The 18,879-nt window shown below is 36.6% G+C and overlaps 1 protein-coding gene across 3 annotated transcripts in view; it reads left to right on the forward strand.

The window, feature by feature from the left end:
- Nucleotides 1–18,879, forward strand: part of Hmcn1 (hemicentin 1) — a 393,676-nt gene that overhangs the window by 362,333 nt on the left and 12,464 nt on the right. For all 3 annotated transcript variants that reach the window (XM_005375081.2, XM_013521738.1, XM_013521742.1), the window contains 11 exons: nt 508–657; nt 901–1,038; nt 2,068–2,189; nt 2,807–3,044; nt 7,131–7,193; nt 8,195–8,314; nt 8,807–8,941; nt 11,251–11,364; nt 12,096–12,221; nt 14,408–14,536; nt 18,049–18,399. In XM_005375081.2, coding sequence (XP_005375138.1) covers nt 508–657; nt 901–1,038; nt 2,068–2,189; nt 2,807–3,044; nt 7,131–7,193; nt 8,195–8,314; nt 8,807–8,941; nt 11,251–11,364; nt 12,096–12,221; nt 14,408–14,536; nt 18,049–18,399 — 1,686 coding nt within the window. The remainder of the gene's footprint in view (nt 1–507; nt 658–900; nt 1,039–2,067; nt 2,190–2,806; nt 3,045–7,130; nt 7,194–8,194; nt 8,315–8,806; nt 8,942–11,250; nt 11,365–12,095; nt 12,222–14,407; nt 14,537–18,048; nt 18,400–18,879) is intronic.

Consider the following 18,879-nt stretch of genomic DNA (forward strand, 5'->3'; position numbering starts at 1 on the left):
AATCTCTAACAATAATCATACACAACCAGAAGCTGTTCATTCATTTGCAGATGAGAATACGAGTGTGGAAAGTAAAATATTATTACTCTCCTCATCTAATAACTGTGGCTGTTTAAACTCCCTTGTAGAAGTGCTGATAGGATTTTTAAAAGTTAATGTATATTAGGTGTTTATTGTGCATGACCAGCTCAGTAAACTCTCATTTTCATCATCATCTCAGTAAACACATACTTTATTTGGGTCATGGGACTGGCTGATGATTTGTATTCTTTGGCTTGTGATTGCATAGATTGGAGAGAGACTGGATTTATGGGGGCTGATGGGTGTTACATAAAAGTAGAATGTTTTAAAAGCTTATTCATTTCACTTTTAAATTCAGATGTCATAGGACCTTTTTGATGTTTGAGAAAAGATTTGTAACATCTCTGAATATTGGCTTTCTTTGCTCCCATGTAATGTTGATGGAATTGCTTCCCTATCCAGGAATGTTTTTTCTTCCCCCAATAGGTGGGCCTCAACGAGCCAGAGGAAGTGTTATTGGAAATATTAATGATGTTGAATTTGGAATTGCTTTCCTTAATGCCACAGTGACAGATAGCTCGAACTCTGATACTAAAATAATACATGCTAAAATTACCAATGTGCCTCGAAGCCTTGGTAAGTCTCTTGATCTCCTTAGTTTCATTTGAAATTTCTAGAGGATACTACTAAATAAATCATCAGCCTCATAGATAGTCTTTAGCTTTATCCAATGTGAAGATCCTAAAGGTAATAGGAGGAACTAGTATTTATTTTGTCTTACTAAACATTAGTATTCATCCTTTTGCATAACATACTAAGGAAACACTAAAAACTACCCATACATATTTTGCTTTGTCATCTTCTCTTTTTTTTCTTTAGGTCCAGCAATGAGAAAGATAGTTTCTATTCTAAATCCCATTTACTGGACAATAGCCAAGGAAATAGGAGAAGCAGTCAATGGATTTACCCTAACCAATGCAATCTTTAAAAGAGAAACGCAAGTAGAATTTGCCACTGGTCAGTGTCAGCTAAGCTTAATGTGCTATACATGTAACATAGTGATGGTTGTAAAAGTTTCTGGATAAGAAAAAATACAAGGTCCCACAGAGAATCATTACAAAGTTCTTGATGTAATCTTATCATAAATTATAAAAAAAATTTTGTATTTTCCTATTCTGACATGAACTCTATGAAGTTATGTGTTCTCAAGAATGATAGCAATTTTTCTCCTCCTTTTTGTATCTTTTCTGTTTAAATCCATAAAGAGGGTTTTAAAGTCAGAGAGGAAAAAAATGAGTCATTACTATTAATTAAAGACCTTTATCTTCAACTAAAGATCCAATTAGGATAAACTATAGGGATTCTTTATCATAAAGATGGAAATAAAACCAAAGAAATCCAAAGGCTTTTCACTTTATCTCTAGTCACAGTGTTCATAGCTCTTCATGGTCCTTTTTGTGGTCATGCAGGTGTTTACAGGGCTCCATGTTAGGCCTCTTCAAAGTTGGTCAGCCTCAATGACAGTGACCTTGAAGGAGGCAGAGCTGATGGGAGATGTATCTTTAATCAGCATTTAACCAGCCCAGAAGGCAAGGGGAGCTTTTCATGGCCATCACTTACTAAAAGAAGGAACAAACCCTGTGGTTGGGCTTCTGGTCTTTGCCTGCCTGCCTGGCGAAGCACTCGGTCCCTTCTCACAGCCAATCCATTATTGTTACACTACCTTGCTATTCCCTGTGGGTTAAAGTATGGGATTCTTTACACAATAATGTGCTATATTTTTGCCACATAAAAAGAAATCTTAATAGAAACATAATTAAATAAGCCTAACTGTTTAATTGGAAGGCTAAGTGAAATTTAATTCTCTTATCTATGTTTACTCAAGTTTAAATTAAAACAGCATAGCTGAACTGTTACATAATGTAAATATGCTCTGTGCTTATAGATAGATAGATAGATAGACAGACAGATAGATAGATAGATAGTTTTGGTTTGGGTTTTTTTTTTTTTTTTTTTCTGTGAAAATGAATGCACTATAATCCCCAGGAGAAATCTTGCGCATGACTCACATTGCCCGGGGCTTGGATTCTGATGGTGTTTTGCTGCTAGATATTGTTGTGAGTGGCTATGTCCTGCAGCTTCTGTCACCTGCTGAAGTCAACGTCAAGGTAAAATGCCATGATAACTGGCTTTGCTGTTGATTAAAATAATGACTGTGCGTCAAAGATCCGTAGAAGGAACACAGAGAACTTGTGTAGTCTCCCTTGCTCACTTTGGAGAATAAATGTCTAAACCACCAAGGTTATAAATGATTATGATTAGCTGGTCTTCACTTAAAAATCTTCAGGGAAAGTGTCTACAAGCTCTAAGTGCTTTTATTACCCTGCATATAGGGGCCAAGATCACTGCTATTTTGTTTTAAGCTATTTGTTTGATTTCCTACAGATAGATAGAATAGTAAGTGTTTGTGTACCATCCATAAAAGAACTCAGAACTCAAAAACTAACAGTAATCATCTGTACATGTGTTGCCTTATTCTTGCTCTACAGTTTCCTCTACTGAACTTTAACTTATGATGGTAAATTATAGAACTAATATAGTTGCGATTAAAAGGCTGACACTTTGAGTTATTTCCTGGATTCTACTATGCAAGTGCAGTTTTATTTAGAACTCTGTGCGTTTAGCCCCTAAGTCATGTTTTTTCTCATTTTGCATCTCATCATATTTTTAAGAAAAAAATAGTATGAGCCATGTTGATCTTCATAATTGCAATTATTCTCTTTAGGATTATACAGAGGACTACATTCAGACAGGTCCTGGGCAGCTCTACGCCTACTCAACCAGGCTCTTCACCATTGACGGCATCAGTGTCCCATACACGTGGAATCACACTGTTTTCTACGATGAGGCACAGGGAAGAATGCCTTTCTTGGTAGAAACACTTCATGCATCCTCTGTGGAGTCTGACTATAACCAGTTAGAAGAGACTTTGGGTTTTAAAATCCACGCTTCAATTTCCAAAGGTAATTTTACTTAAAAAAAACTTTTCCATATCTTTATACCATCCAGTTCTTTATAAAAGAGTACAATCAACTACACTGATGCCATTTCATTTAAGATAAGAACATTAACGCTGAGCTGTAACATTACCAGATTCTCTACCTGAGTTGTCTGTGTTTTATTGTAGGCAATCCTTGTGTGAAAGCCAAACAAATTGGAGTTCTAGTACACTTAGTTTACTAATATGCTCTTTCAAACTGCATAGTAAAGTTATTGTTCTACTCTATATACTTAGAAAAGGTTAACGTATGTACTCTGTCAGGGTGATTTTGCTTTGGTTATAAAGTCTGTGTTTTACCATTCCGAGCCTTATGTTTGTCAAGAAACTTTTAAAATTCCTGAAACATAAGCTAAAGGTGTGTCTCAACTTAAATTAGTAAAGAAAAGGTCTATAGTTTTAAGTGCTGTTTTAAAAACTATACAACAATAATAAAAATTGCAGCTGTCATTTTTCATTCCTGAAAATTATACTTTCCTTTTCCCAAGCACAATTCCGCAACCTTTCTTTAAGCAGTCCTCCCACACTGTGTGGTTCTTCCATGAGACTCTGGGATTTCCTTTTCTGTTTTCTCTTTGGTTTTTCTCCGGTACCGGGAACCAAACTCACAACCTTGCGCTTGCCAGGCAGGCGCTTTTGCCGCTGAGCTAAATCCCCAGCCCCTGGGATTTCCTTTTCATTCAGAAGAGCCACCCTCAGCATTTGTGTTTCATAGTCTGTGTGGGTTTGATGGTAGGAGATACTTGTGTGTAGTTATATTACAGACACTCAATATTTATATTACTTCAGCTTTGAGCTTTACTGTAAAGAGTTTACATTAACCTTGTTTGTGTGTTGCTATGGGCTTGCTTTCCAATGATGAATCCAAAGAGATTTTAAATAGCATCATTTTCTTCTACTTAGCAAAGTATCTTAACATTCATTGCACTGTCTACTCTTGCTTCCATCCATTGTGCATATGACCATTTTCTTCTTTAACACTTATCAAAATTCCTTCATTAGATTTGAGTTCATAGAACTCTGGAAGTGTGATAATCAGCATTGTGAAGACCCATAGCCCCACACTTTCTCAACTCATGCCATTACCACCGCCTCCTATTTCACTCTTCTCATGCATGTTCTGGACACCTGGACAGAGTTATTGAAAGGAGCTTTTGACATGAAAAGTTATTTTCTCTCTCTCAATTATACTCACATTTCTACTCTAAGCTCTGATTCTACTTTTTCAATACACCATCTTAATATATAAAGATAACTGGGCAGTCAATTTTTGATCATAAATTAATTTATACTATACTATTGGGATTACAGGAATTCAAATGATTTTTTTAAAGTCATGTGTACTCTCTACCGAGGCAATCATGGAAATTATCTAAACCTGAAACTGCATGAAGGTTCTTGTGACATCTGTAAGGGTGTTTTTGGGTGAAGTGGGTCCAATAATATGAAGAAACACATTTGAGACCTTTAAGGCCTCTTAGCATCTTTGGATAATATAATTCTATATGAATTACATTCTATGAGCCATTTGTTGAAAACAATGATGCTGTGAATTTCAAGAATTGTGTACCTTCAATTTAGTTTGGAATGACCAGCAGGGGGCGAGCTTGCCTTCTTTGTAGTTTAAGCAGCAACTTCTAGGAGTCTGTCCTAAGAAAATTAGAGCGCCAAAGATGAATATTCACAAAGTTTCATCCAGTGTTATTTCATAATAGAAAAATAATTAATAAACTTCCTGGAAGTAGGATATAAATATGTAGATCATGTAACCACTGATTAATAATCTTTTGAATAAGTTTTGGAATAATTTTTAAGAAACATCTAATTCATACATTTAATATCTGTCAAGTGCCAACCATGTATTAGATACTGGCACACTTTCACAGGCGAAAAGGAGAGTGTTCATGCAAAGCAGCAAAAATGGGATGCAGACATGAATGTCATCCCACTTCCCTAACAATTCTTATAGAGTGGGGATCAAAGGATTTGTTTGTTTCTGTATTGGAGAGTGAACCCAAGACCTCTTAACTTAATTGCATTTCCAGCCCTTTTATTAAGTTTTGTTTTAATTTTAAGACAAGATCTCACTAAGTTGCTAAACTTTCCAGACTAGGCTTGAATTTGTGACTGACCTTCCTGCCTCCCCCTCCCGGGGTTCTGGGATTACAGGTGTGCACCAGCTAAAGGATGTATGTTTTTAATGAGTTCTCTAAATGATTTTTATGATTACTAAAGCTTAACAATTATTAGTCTGTATATCCTCACTTAATTTTTCTTTATCTATTTACTTACTTATTTGTAGTGCTAGGGATTGGACCCAGAGCCACACACTACCATCTCCAAAGCCTCTAAATTAATTTTTAAACTACATATATTTGCACAGAAATGATTGGAATGAAAAACAACAAAATGTCAACAAACAAGTGGTTTGTTTTCAGTGACCAGTTTATAGGGAATTTTATTTTATGCTTTTTAAAGCTTATATTACTATCACGCATTATTATAACATAAACAAATATTTTATATTGCCTCCCACTACCCTGAAATACAAATCATAATATAATTCAAAATAAGTATGTAACTTAATACGAAGGCTAAAATAGAGGAAATTAATAATATACTAGTATGTATTTTAATATGAAAATCTTTAGACAGAGATTAGACATAGTCTGAAGTTATGTAGAATCCTACTATGACTGAGGATTTATGGGGGAGTGCTTTAAGCAACTCTTAGTAACATTCTAAATATCAATATATATCACAGCTGCATTCCTAGAAAATTCATTATATATTTAAAATATGTGAAAAACATTGAATATATGACATACAGGTTCAAAGCATATATAATTATAGCTTGTTTATTCCCAGGAAAATCTTTCTGCACAAAGAACAAATTTTCCAGTACAATCCCACACATGGTAGTACTATAAATCCAGCCCCAGGACCTTGTCTCTCCAATCAGTGAATTTTAATATTTCTCTTTATCATCAGGACAACCAAAGCGTCTCCCAAAAAACTTCCCAAATGCTACTGAATGGAAAATATGTCTCCTTCAAAATCTGAAGCTGCTATCATATAATAACATGTTTACATGACATGGTTTTTTCCACAGTTATATCCCCAACACCATGTCACACAACATACTGGTTAGATTAAGGAAAATGTGAATAAATGAAAAAGTATGATCACCGCCTGATTCAGTGGTTGAAAGTCTGGTAGACTTTCATCTAAGTCTTGCTCCTGTGCTTATTAGCTCCTTCATCGTAGGCAGTTTATATAACCTGCTTCAAATTCCTCACCTGAAAATTGGGTACCATGTGGAAGTTATGGGGTTTAAATGAAATTAAACAAGCAATAACTTTCAGTAATCATTTGCATGTGCCCTAGACATTTCCATTCCATCGCTCCTCTTTCTACTCCCTTGCACATGCATGAGGATTTGCACACTTTCAGAGAAGTGATTCCTTTCTACTATGTTCTCATGCTCTTCACTGGCAGCTAAGTTAAATCTGTTCTGTCACGATATGCCTGTTTCTCCTTGCATTTAGAGGATTGCACAGGAAGGGAAGCCCATCACACATGGAGTACTTTGACCCAAATGCTCAACTTGGCAAATGGAGAAAAAAGTCACAAATTTGTGTCTAGGCACAAATTATTTTAAGTTGCTTGAAAACATCATTTTCCTTTTTGGATAAAGTAATCTAGTGATGGCTGGAAGAATAGGACATTGCCTGTGGCTATGCCTGCCATACACAGTTATCTTGGGTTCTTTTAGTTAACACTGAATAATTTAAATTTCTTTTAACTCATGTAAACAACTTAAACAGAAGATCTGTTGCCAGGGGCAGCTTGCCAACAATCTCTGGACTGAGGTTCGTCTATTCCTTGGTTGAAGAACAAGAAAGGTTTTCCATTCTTGCTATTTTTCATCGGTTGCATATTTGTATCATGTGTTTTGCCTTTGGCCCATTTTCCCAGGGAAGGGTAGGCTAGAAAGAAGCTAGATGCTAATATGCTAGTGAGGTAGTTACCTGCTTTCTTCTCTGTGTAGGAGATCGCAGTAACCAGTGCCCCTCCGGCTTCGCCTTAGACTCTGTTGGACCCTTTTGTGCTGGTAAGTAGGGAAATAAATAAATAAAACATTTTTATGAAAGTGTCAACAATGGATATCATTTAATGGACATGTATTGCTATTCTGTTAAGTGTTTGATCATCACAGCAGTTCTATTAGTGCCCATTTGACAGCCGAGGAAGTTGAGATGTAGAGGTGAAATGAACTGTTTAGAGTCACTTAATAGCAGGTGGCAAAACTAGACTTGAAGTGAAGTTAGATTAGAAAGCCTGTGCTCTTTCAATCTGACCACAGTCCGGTGTATCGGGGCACTGACCAACCACAGAGGTGGGGTGAGCAGAGATGACACCGAGCCCCATCTGGTGGCTGGGTTGCCGTGAGTGTGAGAGGACAGTGGTCCAACATGAAGTCACCTAACCACAGAACCACTCAATCATAGGCTGGGACAGGGCTCTTGGGCCTGTGGCTGAGGGCTAAAGCAACTTTGTCCCACCAGGTGATAGTAACTGAAGAGTAACAAATAAATGAATCGGTAAGTAAATGGCTGGTGGAACTCAAATTTTACACTGTGCTTTTCTTCCATTGATATGCAATGCAATATAGTCTAACAGCGATAAAAGGCCATTTTTAGACTGCCCAGGTTCAAACACCAGTTCGGTCAATAATAACCTCGATGACATTGGGAAATTTACTTAACCTATTTGTTCTCCAGTTTTGCATGCAAAATGAGGATGATAACAAAAGTGCCTGTCTTCTAGGAATACTCTGAAAAATGAGTTAAAACAAATGTATTCATTTAGGTTATTTTAGCTGTCATTCTTATTGTAGAATAAAATCTAAACATCTAGTCACTATCAGAGATAACTTGAAGTCCTCAAATTGATTTTTTACCTGATGATTTTATTTGGTGGCACTTTGAGCATTCTCTGACTTTATTTGATTCCACCCATCGTCTTCCATATGCGAGTATTTTCACTGACTTTCATAGCTCTGAGAAAGTAGAGATGTACATGCAGATTGGGCTGGCTTGCTTCCTCTTTCAGATGAAGATGAATGCACAGCAGGCAATCCCTGCTCCCATACCTGCCATAATGCTATGGGAGCCTACTATTGCTCCTGTCCTGCGGGCCTCACCATCGCTGCCGACGGAAGAACTTGTCAAGGTATCCACAAAGTTAAATGTAGTAGACACATTCAAGCATGGGTAAGGCAAGCTTTGACCTAGAGGAAGCATGGTCCACCAACCTGTTCTTTTCTGTTATCTGTGCCCATACCCTCATGATAAGCGGAAGGTCTTCATTATTGAGGAAGCAAGAAAGGGAACACTGCTCAGGCATTGCCGTCAGGTGGGTACTCTGAGCAGGCACACCTGGAGTCACTCCCTCAAGATCCTAAGAAGGAGAAGCCACTTTGTAAAAGCCACCAAGTTAGTAAGTGCTCTGGTTGATTGGTCAGTTTGTGAAGACGCCACATCATGCTGTGGTGAGCCTGTCAGCTATTTAACCCACCTGAAATGACTCAAGCAAAAAATGGTGTCCTGTTCATTATTTTCAAAGTGTCACCCATTGCTTTTCTTATCCCCATTTCTTATCCTGGGGAGATTCTTAGGTTGGCTTTTCCCCTGCTTCCTAATTGAACAGCTCATTCTGTTGCAGATATTGATGAGTGTGCTTTGGGAGGACATAGCTGCCACACAGGCCAGGACTGTGACAACACAATCGGATCCTATCGTTGTGTGGTCCACTGTGGAACTGGCTTTCGGAGAACGTCTGATGGGCTGAGTTGTCAAGGTATAAAAATGTTGACTTTTAATGCTTACAATAGTAAGAATTAAACCCCTGTTTGTGCCCTTGAAACTCTGTCAGGAAGCTGCAAGAGCGAGGTGCCAGATTAAAGGGAGTTCCTAAGAGAACTTAAACCAGAACCTTAGTTCCTGTTTATAAGTTGAGTCTCTTGATAAGCATAAGATGTAATATTCCACAGCTATTTCAAATATTTGTAGCAAAGTGGTTTTCAGTGGCATTTGCCTGTTAACTTTTGGAAAAGAAGACCCTATAGAACAGTCTAGTTCAGTTTGTTTCATAAAACTCCATTGCAACATTTAAGGTTTTTAAAAATGGATTTTATTTTTTAGAGCAGAATTGAGTTTGAAGCAAAATTTGTACCAACTCCACAGTTCCACAGTGTACCGTTTCCCCCACTCTAAGTATCCTATCCCATTGTTGTACACTTGTTAAAATTAATGAATCAATATTGACACATCCTTCTTACTCAGAATCTACACGTTAGCATCCTATGAGTCTGTACATTAAGGTTCACTTTTGGTGTTGTACATCCTATGGGTTTGCACAGATGTATAATGACATGTATCTACCACTGTAGTATCATATAAAGTGGTCCCATTCCCCCAAAAAAGTCTTCTGTGCTTCATGTTTTCTTCCCTTCTTCTTACTGACCCCTGATAACTACTGATCTTTATATTGTCTGCACAGTTTTATCTTTTCCAAAATTCTACAAAATTCTGTGGTAGTAGCCTTTTCTAACTTTGTTCATGTAGTAATGTACACTCAAGGTTCCTTCATGTTTTTTGCATCACTTAATAACACATTTCATTTTAGCCCTGAATAATATTCCACTGCATGAACTATTACAGTGTGTTCATTCCTTTGCCATACTGATGTATGTCTTGGCTGCTATCAAGTTTGGGCAATTATGAATAAAGTCACTATTAAGATTTTTTATAGGAATAAAACACTCAATCCAAAATTGAATAGTAAAAAAGAATAAATTAAGTGTAGTCCATTTATACCATGAACCTTTTATATCATGAGGAAACCCAAATGTAGGAGAGTGTGGTACCTTTTCAAAGTGTGAGTATGTAGCTAGAATACAAATAATGACCAAAGAAAAAGAAAAGCAGATTTATATACTTAGGTTGATATATATATGCGCTGTGGAAGAGATATGTTATTGTGTGTACTAGATTGTGAATGTTGTTTTTCTTTGGTAGACAAAAAAGGTAAAAAAGGATAAAGCAGGCCAGACAAAAAGGAAAAGGAAGGAAAAAACTACACTAAGAAACAGACTTTAAAAGTGTTGATTTATATTTGTGGATGTATGTAAATTAGCACATTGTGACTCTTGAGAGATTAAATGAAAAGATATCGAAGAGAAAACAAGTAAGGAATAAAGACTGACAGTCTCGGATTTTGGAATGTAAAGTGAAGCTAAGAGCCTAAATTGGGTGACTGTTCTTTCAAAAGATTTAGACTAGAACAATAGAGAAGAGACAGACGAGTGTGACCTGAGTGGAATTATAGTAGAAAGGATTGGACGATGTCTGTAGGTTTATTGGAAAGATGGCAGTGAAGACGAAGGTTTTGAAAGATTCCCTCTGGGAACAGGGATGAATGATGGGCCACAATCTTCACCTTGGGGAGGAAGAAGATGATCTGAAGGGGTCAAAAGCTTAAACAGAGATCTTTTCTTAAAAGGGAAAAGAGGTCTGCCTCTCTGGCACTGGAGGGAGGGAGAGGAGAGAAGGTACAGAACATAAGTGTACCAAAACGGAGACTTCATACCTGCATTCCTTCATTATATAATAGCAACGTGGTGTTTGGGAGGAATTTGGCAATGATGGCCGAGGACGAAAAGTGCTGAAGTTGCTGCAGTCAGTCAGGCACAAGGTGATAAAGGTCTGCATCAGGGAAATAGCAGCAAAAAGGGGGAAGAAAGGTCAATTGCACAAGACCTTAGCACCATTTTTTATTTTCCCTCTGACTTCATCTTGGTCTGTCAGCAACATTCCAGAACTGAAGTGTCCTAGAAACAAGAGTGGGAGCCATGGGATAAAATACTTAAAGCAGAGGAGGGTTTCATCAACATAGTTCTGAATTATTCACTAATGAGGAGAGACAACCTCGCTGGCAGTTATCGTATCAATTATTCAGCAGATGATATGAGAGCAAATGTACTGGGTGAATTTTAGACAAGCTCTAACACATGATCATTATCAAAATCATTAAAGTGGTCAATATTTTGGTCGAAATAACTAAGGCTTCCTAACAGGATATCGTGAAAGTTTTGTTTTATTTAACAGATGTTAATGAGTGTCAAGAGTCCAGCCCCTGTCACCAGCGCTGTTTCAATGTCATAGGAAGTTTCCACTGTGGATGTGAACCTGGGTATCAGCTCAAAGGCAGAAAATGCATGGGTAAGAAAAAGGTCTGGAATTCACAGCAATAACATCTCCATAACTTCTTTTTTAACATGTATTTTTATTGATAGAATGGTTTATTAAACCAATGGGTGATGAAGCCTTCTTTTCCAGCTCGGTTAAAATGTAAGCAATGTAAATTCCTCAAAATAAACTTCATACATGATAGTGAAAGAGACATATAAAGGATATCCATGTCTTCTTAATGTTGTCTGATCTAAATGCATATGTTGTGTTTCAAGACTGATTCATTAAAAAAAGACTGATTTATATATAGAACACCAACCATGCATCACAGATTTAACACAGGTAAACATTAAAAATGGAATTAAATGCTATATTTTATGGATTTCATTTTCCATTTACAGAACCATTCTTTTAACAGTTTCACTGTATACTGAGTTTTTCACAAAAGTATAATGTACATACATATATAGGTATACACATACATGTTAACATTACATATATATATTTTATTTTTCTAGAAAGGGGAAGTGGTTGATATGGCTATCACCTCTGTGAAGCAATACTTTGTTTTTTATTTTTATCATTCTGTTTTAAAGTGTGTTATACACCTTGTTGGATTTGGACAGGTAGCCCTCCACAATGATGACGCAGTGAGCATCTGTATTGGTTTATAATAGTCTTAAAATTCAAAGAAACGGTATCTCTGAAAAAGTAGTTGAAATCATATTCTCAATGTGCATTGCCTGTGTTCTTTTACCGAGATGTGAACGAATGTAGACAGAACGTATGCAGGCCTGATCAGCACTGTAAGAACACCCGTGGTGGCTATAAGTGCATTGATCTTTGTCCAAATGGAATGACCAAGGCAGAAAATGCGTCCTGCATTGGTGAGTGTCTGACTATTTCAGGGACTGAAATATACTTACCTCCTGTCAATCATGCAGTAAGGTGTCCACTTTAAAAATTAATGATGGGAGTGAATTTAAACTAACAAGGAATCTTTCTTCATTAGTGCTCCTAATTTTGAGTATGGTGGACTCAGGTTCACCATGGGAACTTATAACCATTTTTGAGCTCTCATCAATTACACATTTGGCTTACATAACTTAATATCTACATAAAGTGTATTCTCTCACACCATTTCTAATATAAAATTTACCATATGCATTTAGAACTTGATAGCATAGTTAAAATGTGTTTGTGGAGATTTATTAAAAATTCAAAATATAATTATTTTAGAACCAAATATTATTTAAATGTTACATCAATTGCCAGATAATAAATCATCTTTGCCTGAAGTTTATTCTTTGTGTCTGTTCTGCAGTAGCTTATTGAGTTAGGAGGTGTCCAATCAATGACTAGACAATAAAGCAAATTATATTTTTTCCCAAAGTCTGTTCTTCATATACTTATTCTATACCAGCCTGCGATTGCAGGATTTAGAAAAAGAAAGCAGGAACCTCCCCTGCTTTTGTGTGTTTACTGTGTACTATGATTACTTGGTCTCCTTAACTCTCTCCACCAAAAGGGAGAAAAATACAAGCCCAAACAAAATACTATGAGACACAAAAAAGTTGTATAAGAGTACCCAAGAAAATATTGGATATAGTAAGAGTGTTAATGGATGAAAATGGTTTTAAAAAAAAAAGGAAAGCAAAAAATCCTATAAGGAAATAACTAGAGCTAAGGATAAACTCTTACAATGTATCCTTCCTTCTTGACAACTGCCCACCTCAGACAATTTTACTATTACAAAGAAATTTCAATTTAAGGATTGGGAACATACCTTCTTTGGTAGCATGCTTGCCTTTGCATAGCATGTGTGAGATCCTGGGTTTAATCCTCAACACCACTAAAACAAAAGAAATGTAAGCTTCTTGTTGTAAAACTAGTAGTTTTAAAAAATACTCTGAAATACTCATTTATAGAGCTACATATGTCTTACAGTCAGTTCAAAACAATATGATATGAGTGGTAAGTAGAGTTCTAGATGAAGGAATGTTGACCACTTCTTAATAATTATTGAGGTACATGAGGGTTTAGTAGACTTAAAAAAATTCTAGGGAGTGGAGTTGTACTATTAAATTTCAAAGCGTTTCGGCTCTCTTTTCGGCTATGGATACAGGTAAATATTTTCCTTATTTCAAGAGCAACATTTTGTTTTGAGGTCATGTATCATTTTTGTTGTTTTTGTGTTGTTTTGATTTTCTCTTCATTGTTGTTTTGTTAGGTTTTTTAATCTTTGAAATAAAAAAATTAAAAAATTTAAAAAAAATAGTAGCAGCACGCATGGTGGCTCCTGCCTACAATTCCAGCACCCTGGGAGGCTGAAGCAGAAGGATCATAAGTTCTAGCCCACTCTGGGCAGCTTAGCAATTTAGAAAACACTGTCTCAAAATGAAAAATCAAACAGGGCTGGGGATGTAGCTTAGAGTGAAGCTCATGGGTTTAATCCCCACCACAGAGAGAGAGAGAGAGCGAACCAATTTAGAGGATCATGTATAAAAATTTAATGAAGCCGTAAACTGTACATGTATTAGAAATGAGATGAGCTGAAAAATCAAAAGACCATTTAAGAAGCTACGGCAAAAATGCAGCTCAGGGGGAGTGGAAATGTGAAGATTCAAGGTTTTGACTGAAGGAAACAGAATTGCCCAATCTTGGCAACTAACGGAATGTTAAAGACATTCAGTAGCCTGGCTGACTAAGAAAATTAGGAGTACTGTTGCTGTAATAAGGGAGTAAAGATAAGACATGGAGGCATGTTGGATTTGAATTACTGGTGAAATAAGGAATAGAGATGTCCAGCCAGAACCTAGATATGTAAAACTAGATCAGAAATGAAGAAGCTCTGTTCCCTTAAATCTGCATAAACACTGATTAGTCATCACTATCAGGAAGATGGCCAACGAAGTGCTAGCACTCAAATCCAAGTGTTCTAAACCCAAGTCCTAAGTCATCACATGGTGAGAAACAACCTTTGGCAATTCTACCAAGTGTTCATTTTAAATATAATGACTTTGGGTTTAAAAGAGGAAATGTTACTACTTTTTTGTTACCTCCATGTCTGTAGACATTGATGAATGTAAAGATGGGACCCATCAGTGCAGATATAACCAAATATGTGAGAATACAAGAGGCAGCTACCGCTGTGTTTGCCCAAGAGGTTATCGGTCCCAAGGACTTGGAAGGCCCTGTATGGGTAAGTCAACAGGAACTCTTACTGAGTAATAAAGTGTCTCGTGTAATTATCTAGCCTGACCAAGTTGGTTAGGACCACTGTCTTTACCCTCGCCTGTTCTCTTGCTACAAGTTCAAGGTATGTAAGCTGACTTCAGTAATTCACAGTACAGTTGGATATGTCTTCAGAGACTTCATATTGAGTTCAATTTAGATTAATATTTCAAGTGATAATGTAGTCACTTACTGAGTGCTTGCTTAAGTTCTACACAGAAAGTGAGGCTCTGATATAATTGCGATGACAGCTTCATTATCAAGGTTATTTCATTATTCCTCTATATATGTAATGTAAATGATAGCATAGATACATCTTATTGAAGTATGAAGTACACTTGTATGTAATATGAAAGTTTACATATGAAGGTTAAAACATAAACACACTATTTATTTATTTATTTTTTGTACCAGGAATCAAACTCAGGACCTTGTGCTTGCCAGGCAAGTGCTGGCACCACTGAGCTATAAACCAAACACAATTTAAATGAATTGATAATTGTTACCTTATTATGTATTTAGTGTTTACTATGTGCCATTCATTCTCTTTATGAAAAAATTCAAGTCAGTTCTTCCAGTTGCTTATTTTTCCATGTTAGTTATAATCAAATTTAAAGTAAAGCAGATAACAGAAAATAACTCTAAGAAGGTAGTCACAAACTTTTTTAAAAAATTAATGTATTTATAATTAATAAACTGATCTTTTAAATCCTTCTTCTCATTATTTAAGTGCAATTTAAAAATTTTGTAGGATTTAAATATTAGCCTCTGGCTTTCATGCTATGGTTTTAAAATTGGTTGATCTGATTATCTAGTTCACAGTTATTTACCCGATTACCTAGTAAACTATTATCTATAGCAAACTTAATGGGCTTAGTTATATCACTATGTTGTCCCCTGCACAAGTCAAATATTCAAGCCAATAACATTTCTAGAAACTTTTTAAAAGGAAATTTTTAATAGCAGAAATATATAACATCATTTTAGTCTTCTATTAAGATACTGTATTTACATATAATTTATATGCTGTGGCTTAATCAGCCACAATAGTGGCATGCCAGAGTAAAGTCTGTTTATCTGTTCACTAATTTGACCAGCAGTTGAGTGCATGACACCGGACTGAAGGATAAAGGAAGAAAGTAAGGGTGTTGCCTTGAACAGATTAAAATGTTAACTTTAATTTTGCCTACTGAATAGTTTTAAAGCAAAATTACTTTTATAGTATCTTTTTATATTGTTTTCATGCCATTGTCCTAATAGCTTAAAGAGTTTGGTTTTGATTCCTGGCTTTCACTTACTTCCAATAAGAACTACAAGTACATACTTCAGTTGCTGACATCCAAATAGACAGGAAAATAGCTTTGTAAATGTTCTGGGTTTTATGAGTATATGTTTGAATAGGATGAGATTCTGTGTGTCTATGTCTGTCTTTTTAATCTTTTGAAAAAATAACGTGGTTTGATTATTGGTTCAAAATTATCAGTCCATTATTAATGCCAGTATTCCTGCATCTGAAATGTGTAATGGTATGGAAGATTAAGAACACTAGTGTTATATTATGATTATTAATATTATTACTAAGTGCAGACTAGACATGTGGTTTCATTCTTCCCTCCACCAGCAGAATTAAGATTTACATTAGCTTTCAAACTCAGATTTTTATATTCAAGGCCATGTTTTCTTATGCAACATTTTTTGTTTCTACTGCCCGTGAGTTCTTGACATATCATGTGTGGCTCATCCCTTCATTAATTCAGCAGATGTATAGTGAGCACCTAAGTTGTGCTGGATAATGTTCTCAGTTGTGGAGAAAGAACATTAAACAGAGTAGACCAGTTTGTGTCTTTATAGAGTTTACTTCCATGGGGAGAACGCAGAATCACAAAATAAATATAGAATGCAATTTCGGATAATGAGAAGCACTCTAGAGAAAAATAAAACAGTGCAAAGGAAAAGAGGGAGCCTAGTTAGGGCAGTAGCACCAGGATAAGGCAGGCTTTTGAGATAGGGAAGTACAGGAGCAGGTGCCATCTGCAGGCCTAGGCAGGTGAGTCCCAGGCCGAGAGGACAGCCACGGTGAAGCGCCTCTGAGTGGAATATGCCACCATAATCAAGGCACAATGAGGGCCAGCACTGCTGGGCAAAATTAGACAGAGGGTGAAGAACCCCTGAGAGTTTAAATTTTCTTCTAAGTGTGTTTTAATAAAAATATTCAAAATTTAAAAGTTTTGTTATTTATATATATTAACTACAGTGGTACCTCTGTTTATGAATGATCTTGTTTGCAAACAATCTGGTTTGCAAGTAGAGGTGTTTGGTAAAATTATGCTTTTGTTTGCAAACTCTGCATCGAGTGACAAACACAACCAACACCATCTTTCCTATACAAACAAATATGTGGCCATCTTTTCCAAAATGGTGGAACAAACTAAGTTCATGAACCGAGGTACCACTGTATAAATTTTGTATACCGTCCAAGAAGTCCCTTTCCTCTCAGACACTCCTTCTCTTCTCAGGTGATCCCTCTTGTCTGGCATGCCATCCGGACAAGCCAGGCTTATCTGAGCCAGGGCTACAGGGCTTGAGCAGATGAATAGTGTGAGACTGTTTACATCCAGACAAAAATCACTCTGGCTGCTGGGTGGACAATAAATCACAGCAGGGCAAAGATGGATGCAGAAAAGACAAAGTTCACTTACATAAAAAGAAATACGTATAAAAGTAGCTATCTGCTTGTAAAAAGTATTCATAAACACATTAAAATATTTCCAATATTGTGAACCAGTTAGGAAAATCAGAATCCCATCTGAAGGATACTTTTCTCAAAAGAAAGAACAAGTTACTTTTTTTTTTAAATTTACACATATCACTTCATGAAGAGAGCTACTTCTGAGACATTTTAAAAATTGTAGTTTCGTGAAAATTTTGTTGACTTGGGATAGCACACTCTTTTGAATATTTGTTTCTAGAGAAAGAAATCCAAGTTTCAACAATTCACTGTAAGATGAACTCAGAGCTCAGCCTAATTTATAAGGTTCAAATTACAGTATCGCACTTACCATTACATGTAAAGACATGGATAAATTGGCTTAAACTGATAAAGCATCCACCTGTTGCTTCCAAAGGAGATGGTACTGAAATAGTTCATTAAATCCTGAAGCCACCACAAAAGAAAAGGAGGATGGATTCATAGAATTAGTGTCAGCTTTCTTGAGATACCTGAAGGTTTAAATAAAATTGATACATGAATAGTCATATTGAGTGGAGCGGTGCTCAGGGAGGGTCATGGGATCTCCCCATACATTCACAATGAGTGATTACAGCTTTCTCAAAAGCTCATAACGTTTGAGAGAAATTACTGCATTTCTGGCTGTGGAGAGTAACATGATGTCTTCAGTTTCTTTCACAGACTGACTCTTTATTACTGTGTTTTGTGTGTGTGTTTTTTTCTCTTTTTTATGCATCATGGCACACGAGCAGATATTAATGAATGTGAACAAGTGCCCAAACCCTGTGCACACCAGTGCTCCAACACCCCTGGCAGCTTCAAGTGTGTCTGCCCCCCAGGACAACATTTATTAGGGGACGGGAAATCTTGCGCTGGATTGGAGAGGCTCCCACATTATGGCACTCAATACAGTAGCTATAACCTTGCCCGCTTCTCCCCCGTGAGACACAGCCGTCAACCTCAGCAGCATTACAGACAGTACTCACACCTCTACAGCTCCTACTCAGAGTATAGAAACAGCAGGACATCTTTCTCCAGGACTAGAAGGACTATTAGGAAAACTTGCCCTGAAGGCTCTGAGGCCAGCCATGACACATGTATAGGTAAATGTCAGCCATCTTACATGTCTTTTCTGTGGGCTCACTGACCAGGGTCTCAGTAAGGGAATTTGGTTGCAGGGAGCTACATACCATCTCAAGTCTGGGGTGACATTTATTTTGGCACTTGAAACCGTTACAAACTTTCTTCAAATAAATGATGCATTTACGTGATTTATTGTGTTATATTAACAGCTTCTCTTTTTGATTGCTTCTAAAAGTGTTACTAAATGTAATGCAATATAGAAACAAATTTTATTGGCGTCCAGAATGTTTTTTTTTTTTAAGAAGGCATGCCTGTTGTCACATAATATAATACAATCAGGTTGTGGCTTCATTTGATTGATGCAAAAGCAATGGATTAATCAGTCGTTCTATATGACAACCAACATCGCATTGACTGCTGGCCCCACATTCACTGTGGAATTTCTCGCTTTGATTATTGTGTGTATGTCTATCACAGAAAAGATAATGAGAACCAGGACA

This window comes from Chinchilla lanigera, unplaced genomic scaffold (genome assembly GCF_000276665.1).
Source record: "Chinchilla lanigera isolate Chin_1 unplaced genomic scaffold, ChiLan1.0 scaffold00005, whole genome shotgun sequence".
Classification (NCBI taxonomy): Eukaryota; Metazoa; Chordata; class Mammalia; order Rodentia; family Chinchillidae; genus Chinchilla; species Chinchilla lanigera.